Source organism: Canis aureus, chromosome 31, assembly GCF_053574225.1.
Source record: "Canis aureus isolate CA01 chromosome 31, VMU_Caureus_v.1.0, whole genome shotgun sequence".
Classification (NCBI taxonomy): Eukaryota; Metazoa; Chordata; class Mammalia; order Carnivora; family Canidae; genus Canis; species Canis aureus.
The window spans coordinates 18,733,942-18,760,279 of record NC_135641.1 but is presented as its reverse complement, the minus strand read 5'-3'; the positions used below and the strand labels follow the sequence as shown (position 1 = coordinate 18,760,279).

The following is a 26,338-nucleotide window of genomic DNA, read 5'->3' as shown; positions in this document are numbered from 1 at the left end:
CATCACCATCCTTCTCTCCTGCCCATGACTTCTTATCATATTCTATGCCTTTGCAACAACCAAGTATTATTTATTCAGTGTAGAAGTTTATTTCCCTATTGTTAGTCCACTTACTTTCTCTTTTGCACTAAACAAAAAATAAGTATCACAAACACCTTCTCAAAAAATACTATGACAATTTTGATGGACATATATGAGAGATAAAAAGATATTAAGTGAATGGAGTATAAGTAGAGCAAGCCTAAGTGGTCAGATGGCTTTTAAAAAAATGTAGTGACACACTTATTAAAATCATGGTCTTATTAGTGAGTCATCCTGTACAGAAGAAAATTACTTTTTAATATGATAATGAGATACAAGTTATATATTCCATTAAAAAGTGAAAACCATCAAATACTCCATATAACTACAAATAAAATACAACATCAAACAAAATTAAATTTCAATTAAATTACCATAGAGAATTAATAACATTTAACTTATTTAACATTTAGTAGAATACCTACCAACAAGATTCCTAGGAACCTGAATAAAATCCTCCACGAATTCCAAGAAACCTCTAGCCTTTTTTACAGCATCAGCACTCTGCAGGAACAATAAACATAAAATAAAATCCTAATCCAAAACAAAAACACAAAAAATGAAAAATTCTGAATTATGCTCTAGGACAAGATTCTGCTCAGCCCACTAACGTGACATTTCAGGTCAAGTAATTCATGAAGTACTTTAAAAAAAAATTATTAAAGCATTAAGGGAAAAAAAAAAGACTATGAGAACATCTTCAAGGGAAAGGGGGGGAAAACCATAAGCCCTTTTAAGTTCCTATGAAAACAGCAGAGTTTAGCTTACTTACAGTAGCCAAACTTTAACCCAATCCTTAAAATATTTGGTCCGTACTTCAATGTTAAATTTCTCTAGATGAATGTTAAATACAAATTATTCATATTGTCTATACCGTCTGCACTGTTTTTTCATTCTCAACATAATTTTAAAAAGCAGGTTTTATGGAGATGCATATTTTTTAAGTACTTATTGATAAAATCATTGCAAGTCCTAACTTCTAATGGGTATAATTTAAAAAGACTAGAAGATTGGAGAAGGGAGCCTTTCTAAAGGGAATCGGTAGTTCTCAGGAAGTTACCTTCCATTTTTACTGTTTTGGGTTTTTTTTTAAGATTTTATTTATTTATTCATGAAAGTGGGAGGGTGGGCAGAGATATAGGCAGAGGGAGACACACAGGCTCCCTATGGGGAGCTGGATTGAGACTTGATCCCTGGACCCCAGGATAACGCCGAGCCAAAGGCAGACAGACGTTCAACCCCTGAGCCACCCAGGTGCCCAGTTTGTTCTTTAGTAATGACAAAGTGTACTGTGGGCTCATCATCATATATAACACAAATATCTTTTAAGTGTTTTTAATCCTCTCCAACTGTAATGTAAGCACTACTCATTTTATATTGAGGAAAATTATGCAGGGAAGTTAAGTAACTTTCAGCAAGTTCACTCCAAGTGATAGAAACAATTCCTATCCAGGCAGTGTGGCTCCAAAGCCTTTTAATTACTGTATACTGGCCATGTCTCAAGTTTCAGAAATGAAAAACAGAATTCTAGTCAGATTCACTGTATGACCCAGCTTTTCATGAGAAGAGCTTTGTATGAATAGTTAGGACTTCAGAGGTGCCTAGTGCCTCAGTCAGTTAAGTGTCTGCCTTCCACTCAGGTCATGATCCCATGGTCTTGGATCAAGCCCACGCTGGGCTCCCTGCTCAGAGTCTGACTCTCCCTCTCCATATCTGTCCCTCCTCCTCATTTGTGCTCTTACGCTTGTGTGCACACACGTGCTACTAAATAAAAATAAAAAAAAAAAATAAATAAAAAAAAGGACTTGAAATTATCACCCCCAAAACTCATCCATTTAAAGGATGGTCGTAATGAAAAGTCTGAATTATTTTTGAGATTATTATTTTCTAGTACACACAAATGTCACAATTAACCAATGACAAAACATTAAATTCAAGTTCTTCAAAAGCTCCATTATATGCTATTTACAACTGACAGTGCCTGACACACAGTAAGCACTCCAAAAAAAAAAAAAAAGGCGAATTATATGTAAAGCACATAAAATGGAGTTAAAATCAGAAGCAGGGAATGCCTGGGTGGCTCAGCGGTTTAGCACCTGCCTTTGGCTCAGAGCATGATTCTGGAGTCCCAGGATCAAGTCCCACATCGAGCTCCCTGCATAGAGCCTGCCTCTCTCTCTGTTTTTCTCATGAATAAATAAAATCTTTTTAAAAAATCTAAAAATAAAAAATAAAATCAGAAGCAGCTGGTTAAACGTCTGAGAACAGTACACATTACTCAGTAAACCTCTTATTGTCCATAATACAATATTACTTTCAATACATCTGTACGCATGTAATGATTACTACAGTTGACTGATTTTAAACTATTTCACTGGGAAATTAAAATTCCAAATAAAATATGATCAAACAATAGTTAAAATAAAGTTACCGAAGAAAAAAATTTTTTAAAATAATGTTACTATGGTGAGGAACAAATAATAGCTTACCTCTCCATAGATTCTAAATGTTCCAGTATCTTCATCTAGCTCAATAGCTGTAACTCCAGGAACCTTCCTAGCTTGCTGTATGTTACTACCATGTGTTCCAATTGCCAGGCCCATTAAATCTTCTCTCACAACAAATTCCTCATGAAAAGCTGCTGCAAGTTGCTTCGTGCACTAGTAAAAGAGGTATATTAGAAAATCTATATTACAAAAAGACCAAATTATTTTTTTATATACCCACATTTGTGGTATTCATAGTAATCAGGAAGAAGCAGCAAACCAAATGTGCCCTGACTGAACAGATAAACAAAATGAGATGTAAGCACACAAAATTATTCAGCCTTCAAAAGGAAACTCTGACACAGGCTACAATATGGATTGAAGACAATGAACTTAGTAAAATAAGTTGGGAACAACAACAACAAAACTAATACTGTATGATCCCACCTACATGAGGTTTCTAGAAGTAGACAGATTTATAGAAACAGAAAGTAGAATGCTGGTTGCCTGAGGTGCGGGGAAGGGGATATGGGAAATCGTCTAATGGATATAGTTTCAGTTTTGCAAAATGAAAAGTTGTGGAAATTGGTTAACAACATGAATAGTCTTAACACTACTCGAATGTACACTTAAAAATGGTTTAAGATAGTAAATTTTATGTTGCATTTTACCATAATTTTTAAAAAAACAAAAAGAACTAAGGAAAAATATAATATACTCATTTGGGATATAAATAGAAGGGGAAAAAGTTTGATAAAGTCTATCTAATCATGATCACAGAAAATAATAATTCTATAACAATTTTCTAGAATTACTGATGCAAGGAGTTCTCCAATTCAGATGATTCATTTTTCAAAACCCACTCACATATCCCTTGTTTGGAAATTTTAAATTAGTAGGGGTATTTAGAAATTTGTCCTAAAGACAAACATACCTCAATTTCTCTAAGATCTGAATGTGGTGCATTGGGAGAAGGGGTCTCCCTCTAACAGTGTGTCAATGAAGAATAAGGAGAAAACAGAGTACCTTAGGATGGGATAGAAAAGCAACAACAGGCTTCTTTTTTAAAACTTACATCTACATGCCCTCCTCTCTGCTTACATTAGCTATTATAGTGAACTAGTTACTAATGGAATGTGTTATAAATGACAGCTGACAGGGTAGTAAAAAAGGTAAAGGACAGAGTAAAGAAAAAGTAGTAATACAGTTCTACTAGATATTCCCACTGAATTTCTAAGTTCTGTGACACTTGTTATCTAAGTCCTAACAAAAAACTCAACAGGTATTTAGCAAATGAAGGCTACGTTTGGGGGAAAGTAACAGAAAAAAATAATTGCTCTAAAGGTACAATGACTCCTATTAGCCACAAAATAGGTCCCAACTTCTTGGCTTACCTAACAATCAAGCAGTTTGAGCCAGGGAACTTGAATAATATACTTATGAAAATAAACAGGATACACAAAAAACCTTTTGAATAAACCCACTTACTTCTAAATGCTTAGTGGCCTCTTCATTTCTGGACATAAGCATCAACTTCGTACGAATACTTCGCAAATGCATGTCACTTAAAATATTTACTCTCTTCACAGTTGCTTCGCTGGCAGACTATGAACAAAGAAATTAATCACTCAAAAATCGTATTTTTTAAGGTAATAACGAACAAGGACCTTCCACATAAAGTCTGCCTTGATTCTTATCTACTACACTTCTCTCCTCACCCACCATTCCTCCTCCCACAGGTAATTTACCCCCCTTTACTGAATTCTCATATTTAGTTCTGCTATTTAAATTATGATGGGGGAGAGGGATGGGAGCAGGGATCTAGATTCCCATACATTAAGAATTTCATATTGTTAAGAATATCATATTGATCTTTTTCCTTACTCCATGAAAGATAGAAATTTAACATTTTATAGCTCTAAAAAAATTTTTCTTCCATAAATTAATAAATTCACTGTATGCCAAGTTAGTTTTTAACTTTTCAAACATTTAATTATAATAAAATCTGTGAAATATCCATTGGCTACTTTAAAATATGGAGTTATCTTACCAGTATCATTAGCTGTGTGGTTTCTGGATGATAAAAAATTCTGCATGCTCCTACTGCTTTCTTAAAATCTTTATGTGCATTCTCATTAGCACACCTAGGGAGAAATTAATTCATATTTAAGACCTAAATAATAGATTAAATTCAGAAGGCAATTATAATGCAAATGAAGTATTTCATTTTGACACTACCTATTAAAACTTTTGTTTACTAAAAAGATTTTCTATCATAAGTTTTTGATTGGATGTTTGGGAAAAAAAGATTTTTGTGGCACTAAAAAAATCCTCTTAATTCACAAGGCAATTCAATAGTAAACAAAATTACTCACGCCTCTCTCAAATCCTCAGGAACATCCACTGTGCATTTAAAGAAGGTATTTTTTTTGACAGTTTTATTTTGATTGACAGGCCGAAGTCGTTCAAATGTGACTATTTCATTGTAAGTGGCATCACAAGCAGCATATTCAATGACATAAAACTAAAAGACATCAAAATACTTTAAAAATCCCATCTGAACAAAAATAATGAGCTTAAATGAAGTTCTAATTGCCTTGCTCAGCTTAACCAGTAGACCCACCCCCTTGTGGCACAAATACTAAGCACAGCTTAGTAACATCAATCTGATTTGCCTAAACTAGATTATAGGCTCTTACAAGCATGAACCTTGGTGGTCCTCACATTCTTGGAAGTGCGTCCCTGAAGAAAAGCTTAGATGTTTCCAAAATCAGAAAACAAATAAAACTAAACGCTCTAATGAGTTTTTTAAATGTATGGTCAACTATTTCCAAAGGAGATATTTTGAAATAATACTAAGAATTAAAGTAATGTTTACAGAAACCAAGAGTTGAGGTATTTCCTTGGAAACTAGTCATAAAGCAAGGGTAAATATCACTTACTTCTCCTTTCATCATTCGAACTTTAGCCAACCACCATCCACATGGTTCTTGGTCATTTGCTCTTGAATATACCTGAGAAGAGAAAAAAAAAAAAGGCCTTTATCCATTTATTCTGAAATATTTCAACATTATAATGACTTCTTATAAATGCAAAATCCCACTAAACTCTAGAATCAAAAATGCCACTGCACTAAAAGTGCACTAAAGCATAATTTAGGGAGTCACATGTGCTTAAATTTTACTACTGAAAAACAAAACAACCCTTTTTGGGCAATTTGGCTCCTTGGAAATCTAATTCCAAATTCATGAGTGTTTCCAAACATAAATTATTAAAGAATGCTTCTCACAAAGCAGTTTAATATAGTATAAAACTGAGTTCTTTCAATTTGTCAATACTGTCCATCTTTAAGCACTATTCTGATGATTCAAGTATCAGACACAAGGATATGCTAAAACTAATTAAAGACATTTTAAATCTCATAATGATATTTTTAGAATGCTAAAATAAAGAGCTGTTTTCAAAAAGTAAGAAATCCAATTTTAAAACCTTCAAGGATAGGATTCCTTCCTGACAAAACTACATCAAATGCAGTAAAATTGTTCTGTTGAACAATAAATTTAAATTATACACATTTAGTACATCTAGCAAGGTACAAAAGTATCTTATAAACCTCTTTTGTGGGGAAGCCCCGGTGGCACAGTGGTTTAGCGCCGCCTGCGGCCCGGGGCGTGATCCTAGACCCCTAGATCAAGTCCCATGTCAGGCTCTCTGCATGGAGACTGCTTGCCTGCTTCTCCCTCTGCCTGTGTCTCTGCCTCTCTCTCTCTGCATCTCTATGAATGAATAAATAAAAATCTTTTTATGAACAAAATCTTATATGCCCTGTATTCATAATTATCAGGTATTTTGTAAAGTAACACATTAAGAAAGTTTCCTTTCAAGGATTAGTTAATTTCTTATGGTACAGTATCTTGATCTATTTTTCAATACGTGGAAAACTAGGGGGATGGAAGAAAAGACAACCAAGAGGAACTCCATAAAAATCTTTATTATAAAAAAAAAAACTTTATTATATGACCGAAGGAGGTCTCTGCAGAGGAAGACAAGAAATCTACCAACATATGTTAACACTTCTCTTTGGTTAAATACAAACAACTACTGATAATAAGCAAAGTTTTGGAATGCTGGAACCTTCACTGAAGTGATCAGAGAATAATCTGGGAAGTGGAGGAATACTAGAAATGTAACTGGATATTCAAGCCAAAAGCTCATAATCAACTTCACTGTGCACCATAATCAGAAAGAAGACCAACATAACAGTCAGGCTCCACTGGACTCAATTTCAGCTTTGCATTTCTTTATGACCAAATCTATTTGTAACTCTTATCTTTTCTTATACGTCTCCAAAAAAAAACAGTAAATTTTACTTCTTTTTTAGATTAAAACAAAATTCATCCTATCTTGCAAATTATTTTATGTATCCAGTGGAACCTCTTATAAACCTACAAGGAAATCTAATGATCTTGTTTTCTTCTGTATCTTGAAACACTTTACTATTTCATCATCATTCATCAATTATTCCCAATATGCTACAAAAAATGGCTAGAAAAGAGAAGAATGATGGTATCACCTGGAAGAACACAACAGTAAAATATAGTGTTACTACTGCATCATCCTGTAGTTTCTTTACTGCATAGTCTTTCAAGAAATAAAAGACTGGAGACATCATTCTTGCAGTCTGCTTTTGGTTTTCACTCAACAGTTAAGAATTCAGAATTTTTAATTTTCCACCCATAACTGCAAAGACAAAATTCACAGAGGAAGGGCTTTCACAATTATCAGAGGAATCGGGACTGATGAAGAGACAGATAATAGCACGCTAGATTCTAATGGTGAATGTGAAATTATAAGCAGAATCTCCCACCATGAAGCCTCCAAATGATGAATATTCCCAAACAATATACTTCTAAAGAGAAAAAGGAAATTTAGTATCCTCATCCAGCTAATCATTCAAACTGGGACAAAATCCTGCAACAAGACTCTGGACCATTCTGTTTTTCTAAAAGGACATGTGACCATATTCTCTCATCTTTTATGATTGTACACCAAAATGTACCTCATACAGTTCCTAAGTGGACAAATGCCAAAGGCAGCTGTGTATGCAAAGATGACTAGAAAGAAACAAATGATGGAGACATGCAAAAAACTCAATGGATTAGTCGATGCAATTGGTTAAATTTGAAAATGGTATAATTAAAGCACAAGAATGACTATGCTCTCTGTTCAATAAAATTAGAAGCCACTAAAATTAGTTCCAAAATATTCTTAAAGTACTGCATTATAATAATTCAAGTATAAGATGAATCAGAATGAAATGATCAACTAGAACTTACTGGATGTGTTTTAAATTTGGTATCAGTATTTGTAAGATGAATTTATTCTGGGTTTAGGCATAATAGCTTATGTGTAGTCAGTAATATTTTAGAGACCTGTACTCATTTTAGGTATATGCATTATCAAAACCAGGAAAATATGGAATAAAAAGTTCTTTTTGCCATGTCTTTTTAAAGATTTATTTATTTATTCCAGAAAGAGAGAGATGGGAATGTGGGGGGGACGGGGTATAGAGGGAGGAGAGAGAAACTCAAGTAGACTCTGCTCTGAGCAGAGAGCCCCAACAGGGCAGACTTGATCTCCACCACCATGAGACCAGACCTGAGCAAAATCCAAGAGTCAAATGCTTAATTGTGCCACCTGTGCCAAGGCACCCCTGTATTTGCTAAATACTCATTAAGATACTTAATGTTGATCTTCAGCATCCTTTTATTAACGTCTGCAAAATTACATGTAAACATACTTAAATTTTTTTTAAATGGCTACTGGACCCAAGTGGTTAAGTGATGATGACCATTTTCCCAAGTATGACACAGGTTAAAAGAAAACCCTGAGAACAAGAGAGAAAGTGCCCATTCCAAGTACCATTTCAGAAAGGCAGTTCATCTAAACGGACTGGAGTTATCTCTTGGTAACCTAGTGAATAGGTGCCTCAAAAGGTTTGGGGGGGGGGGGGTGGAAAAGTCTTTAAATTACCTAAATCCCTTTGTTCTAATTCCATTTTCACCAAAACACAAATTTCTAAGGAATGTGGCTTCCTATGTGAGCTTACCACCAAAAAAGAGAATAAACCATTCTGGACTGCCTTGAGGCAGCAGCTCTCATTGAACCTTACAATGCTAGATTCCATTTTATACTTATTCTACCTCCGTAAGCTACACCAGTAACTTTACTCCTGAAAGACAAAGCCACTCTCATTAAGTCAACTAAATCCAAGTTCCTGAACTTGAATCAAAAACTTTGAATTTGGTTCCACTTGAGTGTAGTGGGCCCAACTACATTCTTTCCAAAATGAACAGTATTATCTCACACAATAAAAAATCACTTTAATGACCCAGCATTAAAACTGTGCCCTAGTATACTGTGTCCCAGACATTGATTACTATATTTATTACTGCATCAATGAAGTAGGAGTAGCTCACAGAAACTCTTTATTCAGACTTTAAATTTCCAAACTATTCCCAAGGAGCAAATCACACTCTAAAGCAATAGCCCTCATTATTTTAACATTCTAAGTTTCTACAAATCCAAAGAAGAGCTTTTTAAAAAGACCAGAAAGTACCCATGAGAGACCTAAAAACAAAACAGTACTCAGGCTGAGTAAGTCCAATTTATGGAGTGGAGGATGGAACATGAAGAATCAAATTCCAAAATTCTACTTCAGGGTTCTTTCTGCCAAATAACTCTAAGTCAAACCTTATTAAAAATGGCCTCTAAATTCTAGCACACAACCAAACTATTACTTTAATGGAACTCCAGTCTGGATCCTAATGTTATCAACCTTTCTTTCAGGTTAATAATGTTCAATATGGGGACGCCTGGGTGGCTCAGTGGTGGAGCATCGTCTGCCTTTGGCTCAGGGCGTGATCCTAGGAGTCCTGGGACTGAATTCCACATCGGGCAGGGAGCCCAGTTCTCCCTCTGCCTGTGTCTCTGCCTCTCTCTCTCTGTGTCTCTCATGAATAAATAAAATCTTTAAAAAAAATAAGTAAATAAAATTTAAATTTTTTTTAAAAATCATGTTCAGCTATGCTTTTCAAAATCACAACAAATATGTTCAAATATGAACACCAAAAATCAAGAAATTTTACCAGTTTTCACCAAATTCCTTATAAAGAAAATTTCTAAGTAATATTAACCATTAAACTGAACACTTAATCATAACAGCTGATTTTATAACTATGAGATACATTTATTGAGTACTGTTCCTCTATATCCACTATTTCATCTCAGTACAATCATAAAGCATTATGAAGAAATGGAAAATGTACATCAGGAAAGCAAGTTTAACATCTAGAACACACTAATGTGATTTATCTACCTATACAGCAGTATTTTCTCATTTATATACTTTGCGGATACTTTTAACAAATGGGTTTAAGTCTTAAAAAATAGCCATTTTCCATATAATAATGTTTACCACTTCTTTAACATATGCAAATCTCCCAAGCACTAAGACTAACAATAGGCTTGGCATTATAAGACTAATTACAGATAAGTAAATTTCAGATGAGTAGCAAGAATCAATTTGAGACTTTTTTTAAGGTAAAATGGAAGCTACATGTATTAAAAAATACTGAATTTAAAATTTTTTAGGGTGCGCACCTGAGTGGCCCAGTGGGTTATAAGCATCTGACTCTTGATTTCAGCTCAGGTCATGATCTCAAGATTGTGAGACTGAGCCCTGCACTGGGCTCCATGGACAGCATGGGGTCCACTTCAGATTCATTCTCTCTCTCCTCTTCTCTCCACTCACATGGGCTCAGGTGACCCCCCCCCCCAACAACCGATAAATTTTTTTTTTTTTTTTTACTTTAAGGTAAAGGAGCATCTTATCCCAAATTATTATTACCCTTATTTCTCAAGACATCTATCCCAACATTATAATTAAAATATAAAGACACATAATGTGGGCAGCCAGGGTGGTTCAGCGGTTTAGCACCGCCTTCAGCCCAGGGCGTGATCCTGGAGACTCGGGATAGAGTCCCATGTCAGGCTCCCTGCATGGAGCCTGCTTCTCCCTCTGCCTGTGTCTCTGCCTCTCTCTCTCTCTCTCTCTCACTGTGTGCCTATCATAAATAAATAAAAATTAAAAAAAAAAAAAGAAAATATCCCAATTAAAAAAGAAAAGTTTTTTAATCAAATATGATAAAGAGGAAAACCTAAAAAACCTTGTAAAATTATATACTGGCTTAAGTGTCAAGCTAATCTGCTAAACAAAGCAGGTATCTATAATAAAAGACAAAACACTTCACATGTGAAATCACTGGGGAAAAAACACTTGCTACTGCACTTCCCGTATCCCGGAATACTATAATATATATCCAGCTTAAGAAAATCTAAAGAAGGGGACCCCTGGGTGGCTCAGCAATTTTGCTCCTGCCTTTGGCTCAAGGCAAGATTTTGGAATTCCAGAATCAAGTCCCACATCAGGCTCTCTTCATGGAGCCTGCTTCTCCCTCTGCTTGTGTCTCTCATGAATAAATAAAATCTTTAAAAAAAGAAAATCTAAAGAAATCATTTTCCCATTACTTACAGTTTCCATAAGCAAAAACCTACTGAAAAAATTTAATTGTATGAAAATGTTAAAAATTTTAAAACATACGCTGCTTTTTAAAGTCAAAGAAAAAGCCATTAAGAAAAAAAAATGCCACTAAGAGTTTAAAAATAAAGCTTTGAATTTTAAACCTTTCAAATACATCTTTCTCTTATAAATCATATGGTGTTTTCTTGAGGACATTAGACCATGACACTAATTTATGTTCTATTAATTCCACATAAGCCTCACAAGTTGACTGGAAAGATAAACCTCAAGTAGCTAAACATTTTTAAAATTGTAAAATTTTAGAATAAACCAAATCGAATTGTCAATATTCAACCATTCCTAAGCTACAAGAATGAAACTTTCATGACTGAAAACATTTTATTTTATTTTATTTTTAATTTTTATTTATTTATGATAGTAACACAGAGAGAGAGAGAGAGGCAGAGACATAGGCAGAGGGAGAAGCAGGCTCCATGCACCGGGAGCCTGACATGGGATTCGATCCCGGGTCTCCAGGATTGCGCCCTGGGCCAAAGGCAGGCGCTAAACCACTGCGCCACCCAGGGATCCCTGAAAACTTTTTTAAAAGATTTTATTTATTCATGAGAGACAGAGAGAGAAGGGCAGAGAGAGAAGACAGAGACAGAGGCATAGGGAGAAGCAGGCTCCTCACAGGGAGCCTGAAGTGAGCCTGGATCACAGGACCCCAGGATCACACCATGAGCCGAAGGCAGACAGACACTCAACCCCTGAGCCATCCAGGAACCCCTCATGACTGAATTTTAAATAAATGACTGAAAAGTTCAATAAAAAGCTCTCTCCTGTATCTTTTTTGTTCTAAATCCATTATTGATGGCCAAATCAAAGTCACCTTTCCCTTCTTAAAAGAAGGATTCCTGGAGGTGCAAAAGATCAAGAGTTCTAAATCTGGCAAAAAACTGTCAACACCATGTTAATACAGCATAATATATGAGAAAATAACTCTCAAGACAAAAACTGCAACTGCTCCTCGGCTTCCCAACCTTCAGGCTATATGACCTTGGAAAGCTTCATAAAGTATTCACAGAGTTTAGAAAAGGCCCTCAAGAGACTGTTATGTCAAATGGAGATTATCTGTTTTAAAAGCCAGTTAGGGGGTACCTTGGGTGCCTCAGCCAGTTAAGAGCCTACCTTTGGCTCAGGTCATGATCCCAGGGTCCTAGGATCAAGCCCTGGGTCAGGCTCCCCCGCTTACTATCCTCCTTCTTGTGCACACCCATGCGTACTCTCTCTCTCAAATAAATAAAATCTTAATATTAAAAAAAAAATTACTTATATATATATGTTACTGCTATACAAGCAGTAAGCTGTTATTACTGCTATATGGTATGCAACTGGCAGAACAGTGGCTGATGACTTAACTCTAGAGAAAAGAATCAAATTAGATTAAAAACCTAAATACTCCTGGGGCACTGGGGTGGCTGTCAGTGGTGTCTGGCACTTGATTTCAGCTCAGGTCATGATCTAAGGGTCATGGGAATGAGTCCATCATCAGAGACTCTGCTTGGGGGTGGGGCTGTCCTGCTTGAGATTTTTCTCTTTCCCCCTCTCCTTCTGCTCCTCCCCAACATGAGCTCACATGTGCACCCTCTCTTTCTAAAGTAAATCTTAAAAAAAAAAAAAAAACTGAATATTCCTTAAAACAAAAAAGATACAAGCTACAGAAATACTGAAAAGAGTATCTTGGATGCCACACCAAAAAAATTCAGCAGATTGGAATAAAATATTACTTCTTCATGGGTAAAGCCATTAAATACACTTTTTTATTGCCTGGGAGAAAGCATAACAGGAAAAAAAAAAAAAAAAACTATTCACAAAGCCCAAAACTTTCCTACATTAAAATCTGCATAGACAAAAAAAACCCCACAAAATTCACAGAAATGGCTAATAGCTGAAAAACTAATTTAAAAGATGCTCTCAAAAAATAAAATAAAAGATGCTCCGTATCTCTAGTGATCAAAGAAATAAACACTCAAAAGACATCAGCTTCCTCCTATCAGGTTTATGAAACTTTATAGATTAATAATAACCCAGCCAGTCGATCTAGGAGGATACAAAGTATGAAGTAGTAAATCAAATATATTTTTGGAGGGTAAAATTGGTACATTTTGGCACCATCAGAAATTTAAATATACGTGGCTTCCAATTTCGCAAGTGAACCATTTAGATTCCACAGTATCAGAAAATGGTTTACATAAGGACATTAACTCTCGGTGTTTTGTTTGTTTTTTTTTTTTTGGCAATAGTAAATCTGCCAATAATTTCAATTTCTTGTAATTATGATACGTCTATTAAAAAATATTATGAGGTGGTTAGAAAAAAATCAGGCAAATCTAAATCACAAATATATACCATATTCCCAATTTCTGTGATACACAGACACACACACAACTGTGGTAAATGACATTTAAGCTAAGGTTCACACACAAGCATACCTACACTGAGAAGGAAAGTTCACTTTTACTTAATATAATTCTGTATCATTTCATTTTTTTACATTAAACTTTATTTGAATTTAAAGGGGGAGGAAATTTAAAAGAGAACTACCCCAAGACCCAGTAATCACACCACTCTGTATTTCCTCAAAGAATACAAAAACACTAATTCAAAGGGATATATATGCACCCCTATTGTTTACTGCAGGATTATTTATAATAGCCAAACTATGGAAACAAGCCCAAGTGTGTACCGACTGATGAATGGACAAAGAAGATGTGGTATACACACACACACACACACACACACACACACACACACGAGTATTATTCAGCCACAAAAAGAATGAAATCTTGCCAATTGCAATGACATGGATGGAGCTAGAGAGTAATGTTAAGCAAAATAAACTAGTAAGAGAAAGGTAAATGCCACATGATTTCACTCCTAGGTGAAATTTAAGGAATAAAATAAAGGAAAAACTAACTACAGAGAATAATCAGATGGTTACCATAGGGAAGTGGGGTGGGGGAATGGGTAAAAGAGGTGAAGGGGATTTTGGATACACTTATCTTGATGAGCACTGAGTAATATACATGGACCTACTGAATCACTACATTGTACCCTAGAAACTAATGTAACACTGTATGTTAACTACACCAGAAATAAAAAATTTTTTGATTTAAAAATTTCGAAAAAGGGGTAAGGAATTTTCACGAATTTTTTTGGTTCAAAATGTAAAGCACTAACAACCATAATTCCTAAACATTCCAAATCAAACAAACAGGTTCCTAAAACTAACGGTGGCCAAAAAAAGAAAGCAAAAAGTACAAAGGAAAAGCCAATAAATCAGTGGGTGGCAAGATCGATTTTAGACTTCTTTATGTGAAGTTTCAAATTTTTCAAAAGTGGAGAAAAGTGACATCATCTTACTTTCAGATAATGATTCTTACAATTTAAGGAGCAAATTTCACTAAGACTGAACCATAAAACACAATGTGAAATAAGACACTCTGCAATCATCAATTTTCAAATCATGCCATCTCTTACATCAATATTTTGTTACACAGCTGGGGAGGCAGGCCAAAAAGATGGTCCAGAAACTGGACAGGAACTTCTTAGTCTAAGACACGCAAAAAGCACAACAAAACACCATCATGAGCATACCATCAAGTTTTTACTTTAATCTGAGTAAATATGTAAATGAATATGTAAACAACAATTTAAAAAGTATGAAAAGGGATGCCTGGGTGGTTCCATGGTTGAGCATCTGCCTTCCACCCAGGGCATGATCATGGAGTCACGGGATCAAGTCCCACATCGGGCTCCTTGCATGGAGCCTGCTTCTCCCTCTGCCTGTGTCTCTGCCTCTCTCTCTCTCTCTCATGAATAAATGAATAAAATCTTTAAAAAAATAAAATAAATAAAAAGTATGAAAAGCACTAGTCTCAGAATTGACCACCACACATTTCTAATTCTAGAACATTTCCAAAATGAAGTCATTTCTTGCTTGACCTGACTCATCACCAGAATTCCAGAAGAAAAAACTTCTAAAATTAGAAATAAATTTTGAAAAATGAAAACAAATCAAGCCTTTTATCCATCCCCACAAAAGATGGGGATTAGAGAAGGATACAATATTGAGAAAACCATTTTCCCTGGAGTCTAAAAGTCCAAGTGAACAAGCACAGTAGTGATCAGCAGCATCACCACTACAGTTCATAGTACCCACTAGCACTATATTTCACACTTAATTTTCAGCACTGGCCACTTTGTTTCCCTTTGTCTTCCCATACCATCCAAAGACACAAATACACACCACACCTAAGCTACAGTTACAGGGCTCCTTAGGAAAAAAGCTGTTAGTTCCCACTTTTGGTGGAATTGAACTACAAAAGAAAAAAGTAAAGTGAAGGCTATATATACCGTTAGGGAGTGAGGCTCATGGTGCCCTGATACAAGTTATAATATGTTTTGATTTAGCAAAAGCCACAGAGTGCCCAGTGAACTTAGAGCAGGTAAATAAAATCTAGGCCAAATATTAGAATGGAAAGTAGGGAAAGGCTGCCAGGGATTAAAAATGCCACAATTCTTTGGTTCCTAGCGTGTAACATCTACAATTAATGGGAATTCAAAATTTACCATAAAAATTACAAAATATAAAAAAGGCAGATAACTGAATTCATGTGCCAAGTGCTCAGAACATTACCTCGCACAGAGTATGTACTGGTAAGTGCTTATAAAAATATTTAGATATTTCATCTGTTATCGGTTCTCCTCTACCTCCAGTTCCCCTAACACTACCCTACATAAGCTAAGTACAAATGAGATTTGAAATATCTTCCAATATTATCAAATCAACTCCCTGTGAGAAATATATTTAGTCTAGTAGAGAACCTTGAAAGAATTACATCAATCTCTTAAAAACTACAAATCAAATTTTCTATCTCCAACAAACTCACACCTCTAATAATTATTTCCACATTTCACATAACATCAGGAATATTTAACGTTAACATATTGAAAATAGACATCCATACTCTAGTAAGCATGAAAAAAATCAATATACAAAGAAGTGGCAGCATATGATCCCACCTTTATTTTTAAAAATAGGGGAGGGAGAGCCTGGGAATGACAAAAATGGAGAACAGTGTTTTTTCTTCCTTTCAGCAGTAATTCCTGTTTAGTCATTTTTGTTTTTCTGTACTTTTTAAATTTTCTGGACATTCCTAAACTATTCAACAAGACAGTAGGGTAATTATAACATTTCACAGTTTTACATATCAACTATATTAATAATTACCATAATAAAGGGTATTAATATGCTATAGATATACTAAGAAAAAAACACAAAAAAAATTTAAATTAGCAAAAAGGAAAACAGCAATTAACACTACAGAGCTCTCTGTGCCAGATTTTATACAAAACAATTCAGTACTATACTATCATTCTTAACTCCCAAATTATTTTCATTTTAGTGGCAAAGAAACTTGACTAAGGCCACAAAGCTAAAAATGGTATAAAGCTGAGACACGAATCCTAGCTCTGACTCAAAAACTCAAGCCCTGCTATATTACACAGCCAATAACAGACTCGAGAAAAGGAATTAGATTTATTCTCTATCAGCTAAACAGATTTTCCTATAAGAATACTTATTTAAAAAGGGGGGGGGGGCAGGCACACAAGAAAATAAGCTTAAAATACATACCTCTACTTCATCTCCTTCACTAATTTCTTTTTTTATGTCAGGTGGTGGTGGTAATCTAACTTCATTAAATGGAACCTGGCGTTCTGGCTGCCAGCTGAAAGATGAGAAAAGGAATTCATAATTTTGAAATAACTATTGTAAAAGCCTCTATATGAAAGCTATACAGTCTATGCTTAGTGGTGCGTATTTTTTGAGTTAATCATTTAGCTTTCCCTAATTAAAAGCTTCATTCGTAGTATATATTTTTCCAAGTAATTAGTTTGTTGAGGTAAAACGTTTTGCATGACTCTTGATGAAGTTTATAAATTAACATCAACCAGAATTATGTATTACCATCCAAATTACTCATCCTAAGGAAATGGTACATTTTTCTAAAAATGAAATAGGCTAAGTACATAATGTCACATCTACATTATCAATAAAGAATTGTGCAACCAACTTATTTCAAACCATTTTACAATCTTATGACCTATCAGAGAAACAGAATTTCAGAGCTTATAAAATGTTAACTGCGTTCTTTGTGTACATGTCCATAGAAATGCAGAAAATCAGTTATTTTGCATAACTGAACTGCGATATTTAATTTTCTTACAAAGAATTTACTTTTCTGCAATGGATACACATATTAATATTAAAACTTGGGAAAAGCTGACTTTCATCTTTGAAGCAATTATGACCATATTAAAACAAATTTGGCTGTTGCTTAACCTTTTTTGTGTCATATTGTATAAACTGGATTGATAAAGTTAAAAATTCTTCCCTAGTCTAAGTTCTAATAGGTCATTCATATGCCTGGGAGTTATATAGCACATAAAAATGCACATAAATTCCTATAGCTTCCAACTGCAAATGCTGGGCAAAACATCAGGAGACAAGATTCGTGGGTGCTTTCGTTTCACCATTACTATCTAAATGGCAGTTGCTCAAAGACAGGAATCATCCCAACACTTGTTTCTACATGAAACAGCTGCTGGGCAGATATCTTTTCAGGTCGTTCCAGAAGCAGCTTAAAAGTGAAAGCTGAAGACTTCTTTTCTGACCTTCAATTATACAGTGCTCCTTTATAACTCTTCCAAACCAAACACAATATACGTATGGTCTTTCACATTTTTAAAACAAGACCTAGACCCTACAACAACTGTAAAACTCATACTATTCCTAATATCAAGTTTAAATTAAAGGCGGCCCCAATACATACTCTGACTACTAGTAGCCATTTGGAAGACCTATATCATTTCATCATTCTGGCATTTTAAGAATTAAGCATAGTATAATCCCATTTGTGCCATCTACTTCTGCCAAAAAAAAAAACCTAATTCATGTTTACACATGTTTTGGCAAAAGGAAGGAAGCAAAGAAAGATGAAAAAAGTGACAGTATATTGTGGGGAGAAAAACAGGTGGAAAGTTATCAAAACTAGGACTACCTGAACTGAAGAGATGATCTAACAACCAAAGACATCTACCCAAAAGCAAAATCATTTTCCACTGGCTTTCCACTGGCAATAGGAACACCCAAAAGCAAACATGAATTTACACAACCAATCTTTAAAATTAAGATCTCTATCGATAAAAAATGACATACTTGTTCTCAAAAACAACTGTGAGGGAGTCTTCATGAACATCTTTGATAAATCCCTGCAAAAAAACAAAAACATTATCAAAAGCATGTCAATATCCAATTAAACATTACATCAGGGGTGCCTCGCTGGCTTGATCAGTAGGGCATACAACTTGTGATCCCAGGGTTGTGAGTCCAAGCCCCACTTTGGGTGTTGACTGCACATCAAAGAATTACATTAACTCTAAAAGCCTGTAATCAGACATACAAATATGGAATACCAAAAAGAACGGAATTAGGCATACATGAGTTTGATTTCCATCTCCATCATTTATCAGCTATACAACCTCAGAATTTACTTAGTCTCTCTCAATCTGTTTTTACATATGTAGTGTCACCTAGCTCGGGATTAGAAAAAAATGATGTGGGGATGGATCCCTGGGTGGCTCAGTGGTTTAGCACCTGCCTTTGACCCGGGGCGCGATCCTGGAGTCCCGGGATCAAGTCCCGCGTCAGGCTCCAGGAATGGAGCCTGCTTCTCCCTCCTCCTGTGTCTCTGCCTCCATCATGAATAAATAAATAAATATTTTTTAAAAAAAGAAAGAAAATGATGTACAGCCCTAAAACACCATAGGCATTAGTTGATATTCAAACTGAGCAAGGTTGTCTTTAAGTGTTACTTAAAGAGTAACTCTGAATACTTAAAGAATACTCTGTGAATAAGAGTTCAGACTCTTAATATCAGGCTGCCAGGGTTCAAATCCCAAGCTCTAGCACTTACACATTCTTGGACACAGTTTTAACCTAATGATTCATTACAGCATCATTCCTCATGGAATTACGAGAATTAAGAAATGTCATGTTCACCATAGTACTTGGTGAATTTACAAATATCCTAAGTATTATACTGCACCATTAGTAAAAAGCATAACTACGTTTTGAATACTAACGTTCTTTTAATTTAATCTTATTTTTCCTACCAATTTCCCCTCCCTCCTTCACTTAAAAATTAAAGAAACTGAACTATAGTAAGTATATTCTCTCAAAATCATTTTAGAATAAAGATAAAGATTCACAATAAAAGTCAGTGGTCATTTTCTAGTCTTAAAATTAATTTTGAAACTAGTTATTTTTGAGGTGCCTAGGTGGCTCAGTTAGTTGGGCATCTCTGCCTTCGGCTCAAGTCATGGTCTCAGGGTCCTGAGCTTCGGCCCCTCATCAGGCTCCCTGCTCGGCGGGAGGTCTACTTCTCCTCCCTCTGCTGTTCCCGCTGCTTTGTTCTCTTTCTCTTGCTGTGTCAAATGAATGAATAAAATCTTTTTAAAAAGTGAAATTAGTATTTTTAATCTATCTTCCATTGATTGATACAGCTGAAAGAAATCTTAAGATCGGTCATTCAAGAAAGAGCAAAGGAGGGATCCCTGGGTGGCGCAGCGGTTTGGCGCCTGCCTTTGGCCCAGGGCGCGATCCTGGAGACCCAGGATCGAATCCCACGGGGATCGAATCCCACGTCGGGCTCCCGGTGCATGGAGCCTGCTTCTCCCTCTGCCTATGGCTTTGCCCCTCTCTCTCTCTCTCTCTGTGACTATCATAAATTAAAAAAAAAAAAAAAAGAAAGAGCGAGCAAAGGACTTCAGTGTAGAATAAATGTTCAAATACTTGCTCAGCCACTATGTAACCTTCCACTGCAGTCCACTTGGCAGTTCTATGATTCCAATTGACATTAAGCAACACTTTATATTACTGTGGAGAAGGACTGCAAAGTTCTCAACCTTAGGGATCCCTGGGTGGCGCAGCGGTTTAGCGCCTGCCTTTGGCCCAGGGCGCGATCCTGGAGATCCGGGATCGAATCCCACATCAGGCTCCCGGTGCATGGAGCCTGCTTCTCTCTCTCTCTCTCTCTCTCTCTCTCTCTGTGATTATCATAAATGAATAAAAAAATTAAAAAAAAAAAAAAAGTTCTCAACCTTAGTCAAATGCTTACACACACACTCTGAGACACAGAGTACTCACTAAATAATTTTCCAAAACATCTTTATCACACCACACTTCATAATATCCACTAAATACTAGCTAAATAAACACACTTGCAGTACCTGGTTAAAACAAGGCAGAAATGAACATTTCCAGTTTCCTTCATCTTCCTCCCCCAAAAGTCTACTGAGTAATACACTAAAAACTTTAAAGCATAAAACCAAGAATAAAGAGGACAAAGAGAAAAGAAAAAATTGCAACAAAATTCTGGAAATTTACAAAATAGATGGAAGAGGAGTATCAGTAATTTAAAAACAAAGTTACCATTACTAATATTGAAATGCTTATTATATATCAGACATTATTCTAAGCAAATAGCAAACCAAGAACTAAAACAAACTGGTAATGGAAAAACTGAAAAGCAAGCAGATTACTACCAAACCAGAAAAATCCTTGGAAATGAAGACAGAAACTCTTGGAAAAGAGAGGGTAACAGATGTGACTAAATATAAAAATCATCTTTCTTAATAACATAAGACTCACCAATCACAGAACATAGGTAACCAATATATCTAAATCAGTGCCCTACTCTCAGGTTAGTCAATTGCATGACTGTGTATTGGCTCTGATCTCACACTCCAGCTTCAAATGTCTATTATCTGCTTTATTTGTGTGCTATAGGACATTTCAATGCAAATTTCCTCATATGAAGCATAAACTCTGAATATATTCCTTTCAAGAATGCTATACCAGCTCCTGCCATGTAATTCCAGAGCCATATTTTTTATTCCTTTCTTCCCTAAAGCTAAAAATTAAGAGCTGCCATTCCAGTTCTGATTACTGATCCTGCTCTAATAATGAGAGTCTGGCCAGTTTCTTTATTTCTAGTAGGGTCAGCCTCATCACCTTCTGCAATCATTTTGGTCAGCACTTTCATAGTTAGGTTACCAGCAAATCTATCTCTATTAATACCCTTAACATTTGTAAGAAGTATTTCAGGAACAGAATTTCGTAGTTCATGAATATGAAAGTAAAGCACACCTTTAGAGGTCAGTCCTTTTAAACTTTCACTAAAGTTTTCTACTTCTTCACAACTTTCAGAATCTACAGTGTTTCACCGAGAAATCTTTGCCATTTCTGTTTAATTTATACAATGAGTTCCTTGAAGTCAGAGGTCCAAGCCACTGGGAAATTCTACCCTTTATTACAATAAAAACCTATCTTTCTACCTGAAAATCAACACTTATTCAACTCTTCCCAATCCATCCCTTTACTTCCACCACCATCATCAGCTTTATTTGGGTGCACATTTTCCACAAACTTTAAGAAAAAAAATACAACCCTTGTAAAACAACCTACACTAATTACTAACGTCCTCCAAACATAAAATTAAACAGATTGAGAATGAACAGTTAAGCAAACATGTTTTAATCCCCAAACCCTAGATTCTAGGGTTAAGTTGCTTTTCTAATGACCAGATCTCTAAGAAATTGTGTCTATCTAATGCAGGACTCAGTCATCACTTCTCAGGGTTTTTCTGTATGCTCAAAGTCACTAGAATGACGATGCTAGGTCCCTAATACTTAAAACCCAAAATGGCAGGGTTAGGTCTTTGCCAAAATCTTGGAGCGAGGGGACACTAAATAACAGTGGTAACAGTGGTCTGCACAGGATAAGAACGGTCTCCACAACTTCTGTCCCTTCTGTGTTCTAGTCCAGCCTTTGGGGACTTTGTGTCTCTTCCTAGTCATCATTCATCTGTCCCAGGACCTGTATTTCTCAGAACAAAATCTTTTACATTTCCTTCTCTTCTTCCCAAATACGCAAATATGAAGATTCCAAAGCATCGTTATAAACTGGTCCCCTTATATGTTTATAAATGAAACTCTTAAGTATCACCAGTAAGCAACAAAGCAGTATAACACATCAAAAATGTAATAAAAGTATCTTTAGAATGTTGTCCCCAACAAAGAAATAAATATTACATAGTAAAAACCCAGGAATGCCACAAACTATGTGTAAAATGCAGGTAAGGGACAGGGCGAAGAAAACAGCAAGAATCCCTGAGCTATAGAAGTATTATTTGAAGAACCAATTTTTTCAAAAGCAATATAGCCTTAAAAAGAAGGGGGGGGGGGGAGTGAAGAGACACGTGGGTGGCTCAGCCGTTGAGCATATGCCTTCTGCTCAGGGCGTGATCTCGGAGTTCCCTGCATGGAACCTGCTTCTCCCTCTTCCCAGGTCTCTGCCCCTCTCTCCCTGTCTCTCTCATGAATAAAGAAAACCTTAAAAAAAAAAAAAAAAAAAACTTCAATTCAATAAGGTGGCAAGTTAACCAATAATCAGTTTGCTCTCTAGATAAAACAATAAGCAGGTGGAAAATAAAACAGACAAAAAATAATCTAACAATAGCAATGAAAAAAAATCTTAGGAACACCCTCAACAACTACAACAAAAATGTACAGGACCTATGCACAGAAACCTTTGAAATTCAACAACTGAATAAAAATAAAATAGTCAGGAAAACATAAATCATCACATCCTTAGATCTTGATGTAAAAATTTTATTTTTTTTTGATGTAAAAATTGTAAATGCCTCTAAAGGAGACTCCACTAAAATACTAAAGAGTGCATGATTGTGTTGAGGGTAAAGAGGTTAATCTTAATAAAATTACATCAAAATCTATTTTTAAAACAAGTTAAAACACTCAAAAAGGAAACTTTTAAATGGGAGTAGAGAGTAAAGAAGATATGCTAACCTACGAATATTAAAGCTTATTTTAAAGCTACAACCATCAAGACCAAAGAAATACATTTTAAGAGAACAAAACAGATTCCAAAAACAGGTCTAAGTCATTTAGGAAATTACAAATAGAGGGAAGAATTGATTGTTTTATATAGTATCGGGACATCTGAATAATTATTGGATAAAAGAGTCAAAAAAATTTTAGGTCAATAAAGATTTCAAGAGAAACCATAAGTTACCAATAACTTCAGACTAAGGGACTTTTTCTAACCAAAAAAAAAAAAAAAAAAAAACCTGTAAAACAAAAACCAAAAGCCACGAAGCGCCTAGGTGGCTCAGTTGGTTAAGTATCTGACTCTTGATTTACTTACACTCAAGTCATGATCTCAGGATTGTGAGATTGAGTCCCACAGAGCCCTCACGTTAGGCTCTGCTCGCTCAGTGGGGAGTGTGTTGGAGGGCATGCATGCATGTGAGGGCTCTAAAATAAATCTTTAAAATATTTTTTTAAAAGTGAAAAGCCACAAAAAGTTTGATATGTTATACTACCTGAAAGCTAAAAATTAATAATCATTACATATAAAGGAAGGAGTAGAATGCGAAATACAGCAGACAAATTCCTAATTTATAATAGTCTCAAGTGAGCTAACAGTTGAACAAACTAAAAAACGAAACTAACAATGGGTATGAACTATGTGAATGGGTAGTCAGACAAAAAATAAGTTGTAGTTTGAATTATACAAATCCTCTTTAAAATCTTAGGTTTAGGGCAGCCCCAGTGGCACAGCGGTTTAGCGCTGCCTGCAGCCCAGGGTGTGATCCTGGAGTCCCACATCAGGCTTCCCACATGGAGCCTGCTTCTCTCTCTCGGTCTCTTTCTCTCTCTCTGTGTAATGCTCATGAATAAATAAAATCTTAAAAAAAAAAAATCTTAGGTTTACTACTATGTATTCTAATTTTCGCTTTTCTCCTCCCACTTTGTTGCAGACTCTTCTTATCAGAATATAGAATAACTTCATTTTTTTTTTACCAGTCACATTTAAGGTGAGCAATTTTGAGGTGGGAGCTTAAATTGCTTATGAAAAGAAAAAGGTGAAGAGTACCTACCCAACTTAAGGATACATTTTTTAAAAGATTTTATTTATTCATTAGAGAGAGACATAGACAGAGGGAGAAGCAGGCTCCCTGCAAGGAGCTCAGTGCCGTACTTGATCCCCCCGACCCTGGGATCACACCCTGAGCAGAAGGCAGAAGACGCTCAACCACTGAGCCACCCAGGCACCCTTAAGGATACATTTCTGATGACAGCTAAATACCAGGTTTTGAGCTTGATGAGGGCAGTCATGGGGGGGGCGGGGGGAGGGGGTTCCTATTGGTTAAGCAGAAAGAAACATGACAGAAATTATTTTAGGAATTGAAAGACCAAGATTATAGTAAAAATCAGGATATAAATCAGAGACCCTGTCTATGGGAAAGTTACCTGATTCTGAAGATAAAATTTCTATTAAGGGGGGAAGCCTGGGTGGCTCAGCAGTTAAGAGTATGCCTTTGGCTCAGGCCGTGATCTTGGGAGTCCTGGGATCAAGTCCCACATCGGGCTCCCTGCATGGAGTCTGCTTCTCTCTTTACCTGTGTCTCTGCCTCTCTCGCTCTCTCTCTCTCTCTGTGAGTTGTCTCTCATGAATAAATAAAATCTTTAAAAAAGAAAAAAATTTTCTATTGGGGCACCTGGTTTGTTCAGTCAAGTGAGCATGAGACTGGGATCTCACAATTTTGAGTTCAAGCCCCATATGGGTGTAAAGCTTACTCTTTTGTAGACCTTTCAGATCTCTCACTTTAGTAAAAGGGAAGCTAAAACCACATACATCACATCTACCGAACCCCAAAATTCACTAAGTTATAAAAGGTGAATTTAAACACTCATCTGGAGCTCTTTTCATTAACTCATTATTAAATGATAAAATGCTTTTCATGACTTGTACTTTTAAGTTCCAAAAGGTTAAGTTTGGTAGCAATGGGATCCCTGGGTGGCTCAGTGGTTTAGCGCCTGCCTTTGGCCCAGGACGTGATTCTGGAGTCCTGGGACCGGGTCCCACATCAGGCTCCCTGCATGAAGCCTGCTTCTCCCTCTGCCTATATCTCTGCCTCTCGCTCTCTCTGTCTCTCATGAATAAATAAAATCTTAAAAAAAAAAAAAAAAAAAGTTTGGTAGCAATACTAATTTAAAGAAATAAAGCACCTTTCCTAAAAAGCCTCTTTAAGGCAAAGTTCCAGAAAGAAAACTTCAGTATATTCTTCACAACTGGAAAGACAAGCTATCTTACCCAAAACAGGCTCGAAATAAAACAAGATTTTAGTGTTTAAAATCAACTTATCGGGATCCCTGGGTGGCGCAGCGGTTTGGCGCCTGCCTTTGGCCCAGGGCGCGATCCTGGAGACCCAGGATCGAGTCCCACGTCGGGCTCCCGGTGCATGGAGCCTGCTTCTCCCTCTGCCTGTGTCTCTGCCTCTCTCTATCATAAATAAATAAAAATTTAAAAAAAAATAAAATTAATTAATTAATTAATTAATTAATTAAATAAAATCAACTTATCAGGGCAGCCCCAGCGGCTCAGCACTGCCTTCAGTCCAGGGCATGATCCTGGAGACCCAGGATGGAGTCCCATATCAGGCTCCATGCATGGAGCCTGCTTCTCTCTCTGCCTCCCTCTGCCTCTCTGTGTCTATCATGAATAAATAAGTAAAATATTTTTTAAAAATAAAATACAATAAACTTATCAAATGCCTTGCTTCACTGAACTGTGGCTTGTAACTACGGAGATGCATGAATCCCTTTGAGAACGTTCTCACTAAATCACTAAGAACATATCTTTGTCCAGAAAATTCCTTTGACTGCAAAGTATTTTAAATTCACCCATTTCTTTAGATTTCCGAAAAATCCATTAGTAATCTCCTATAATTTCAACTCATTACATCACAAAATTTGCATTCTTATCAAAAGGAAAACAAACTCCAAAACCTTAATGCTCAGCAAACTACTCAGAAACCAGACAGCTTGAATCTTCAATTTAAAAGTAAGGTTTTAGGGTGGAAACCCAGATCCAAAAACCTAAGACTTATTCCCTAAAGCTGTAACTCTTAAACCTCAGAATTCTCGTTAGCAGAGTTTACTGACTGCCAACAGACCAAGCCAAAAACCCCCTGCCACA

At 35.9% G+C, this 26,338-nt stretch overlaps 1 protein-coding gene across 5 annotated transcripts in view; it reads right to left on the bottom strand.

Annotated features, from left to right (window-relative positions):
• Positions 1-26,338, bottom strand: part of FXR1 (FMR1 autosomal homolog 1) — a 63,628-nt gene that overhangs the window by 21,606 nt on the left and 15,684 nt on the right. For all 5 annotated transcript variants that reach the window (XM_077879767.1, XM_077879769.1, XM_077879770.1 and 2 more), the window contains exons 2-9: positions 18,434-18,486; positions 16,850-16,943; positions 5,510-5,581; positions 4,943-5,091; positions 4,618-4,711; positions 4,056-4,172; positions 2,571-2,741; positions 507-585 (exon numbers count right to left, since the gene is read on the bottom strand). In XM_077879767.1, coding sequence (XP_077735893.1) covers positions 507-585; positions 2,571-2,741; positions 4,056-4,172; positions 4,618-4,711; positions 4,943-5,091; positions 5,510-5,581; positions 16,850-16,943; positions 18,434-18,486 — 829 coding nt within the window. The remainder of the gene's footprint in view (positions 1-506; positions 586-2,570; positions 2,742-4,055; positions 4,173-4,617; positions 4,712-4,942; positions 5,092-5,509; positions 5,582-16,849; positions 16,944-18,433; positions 18,487-26,338) is intronic.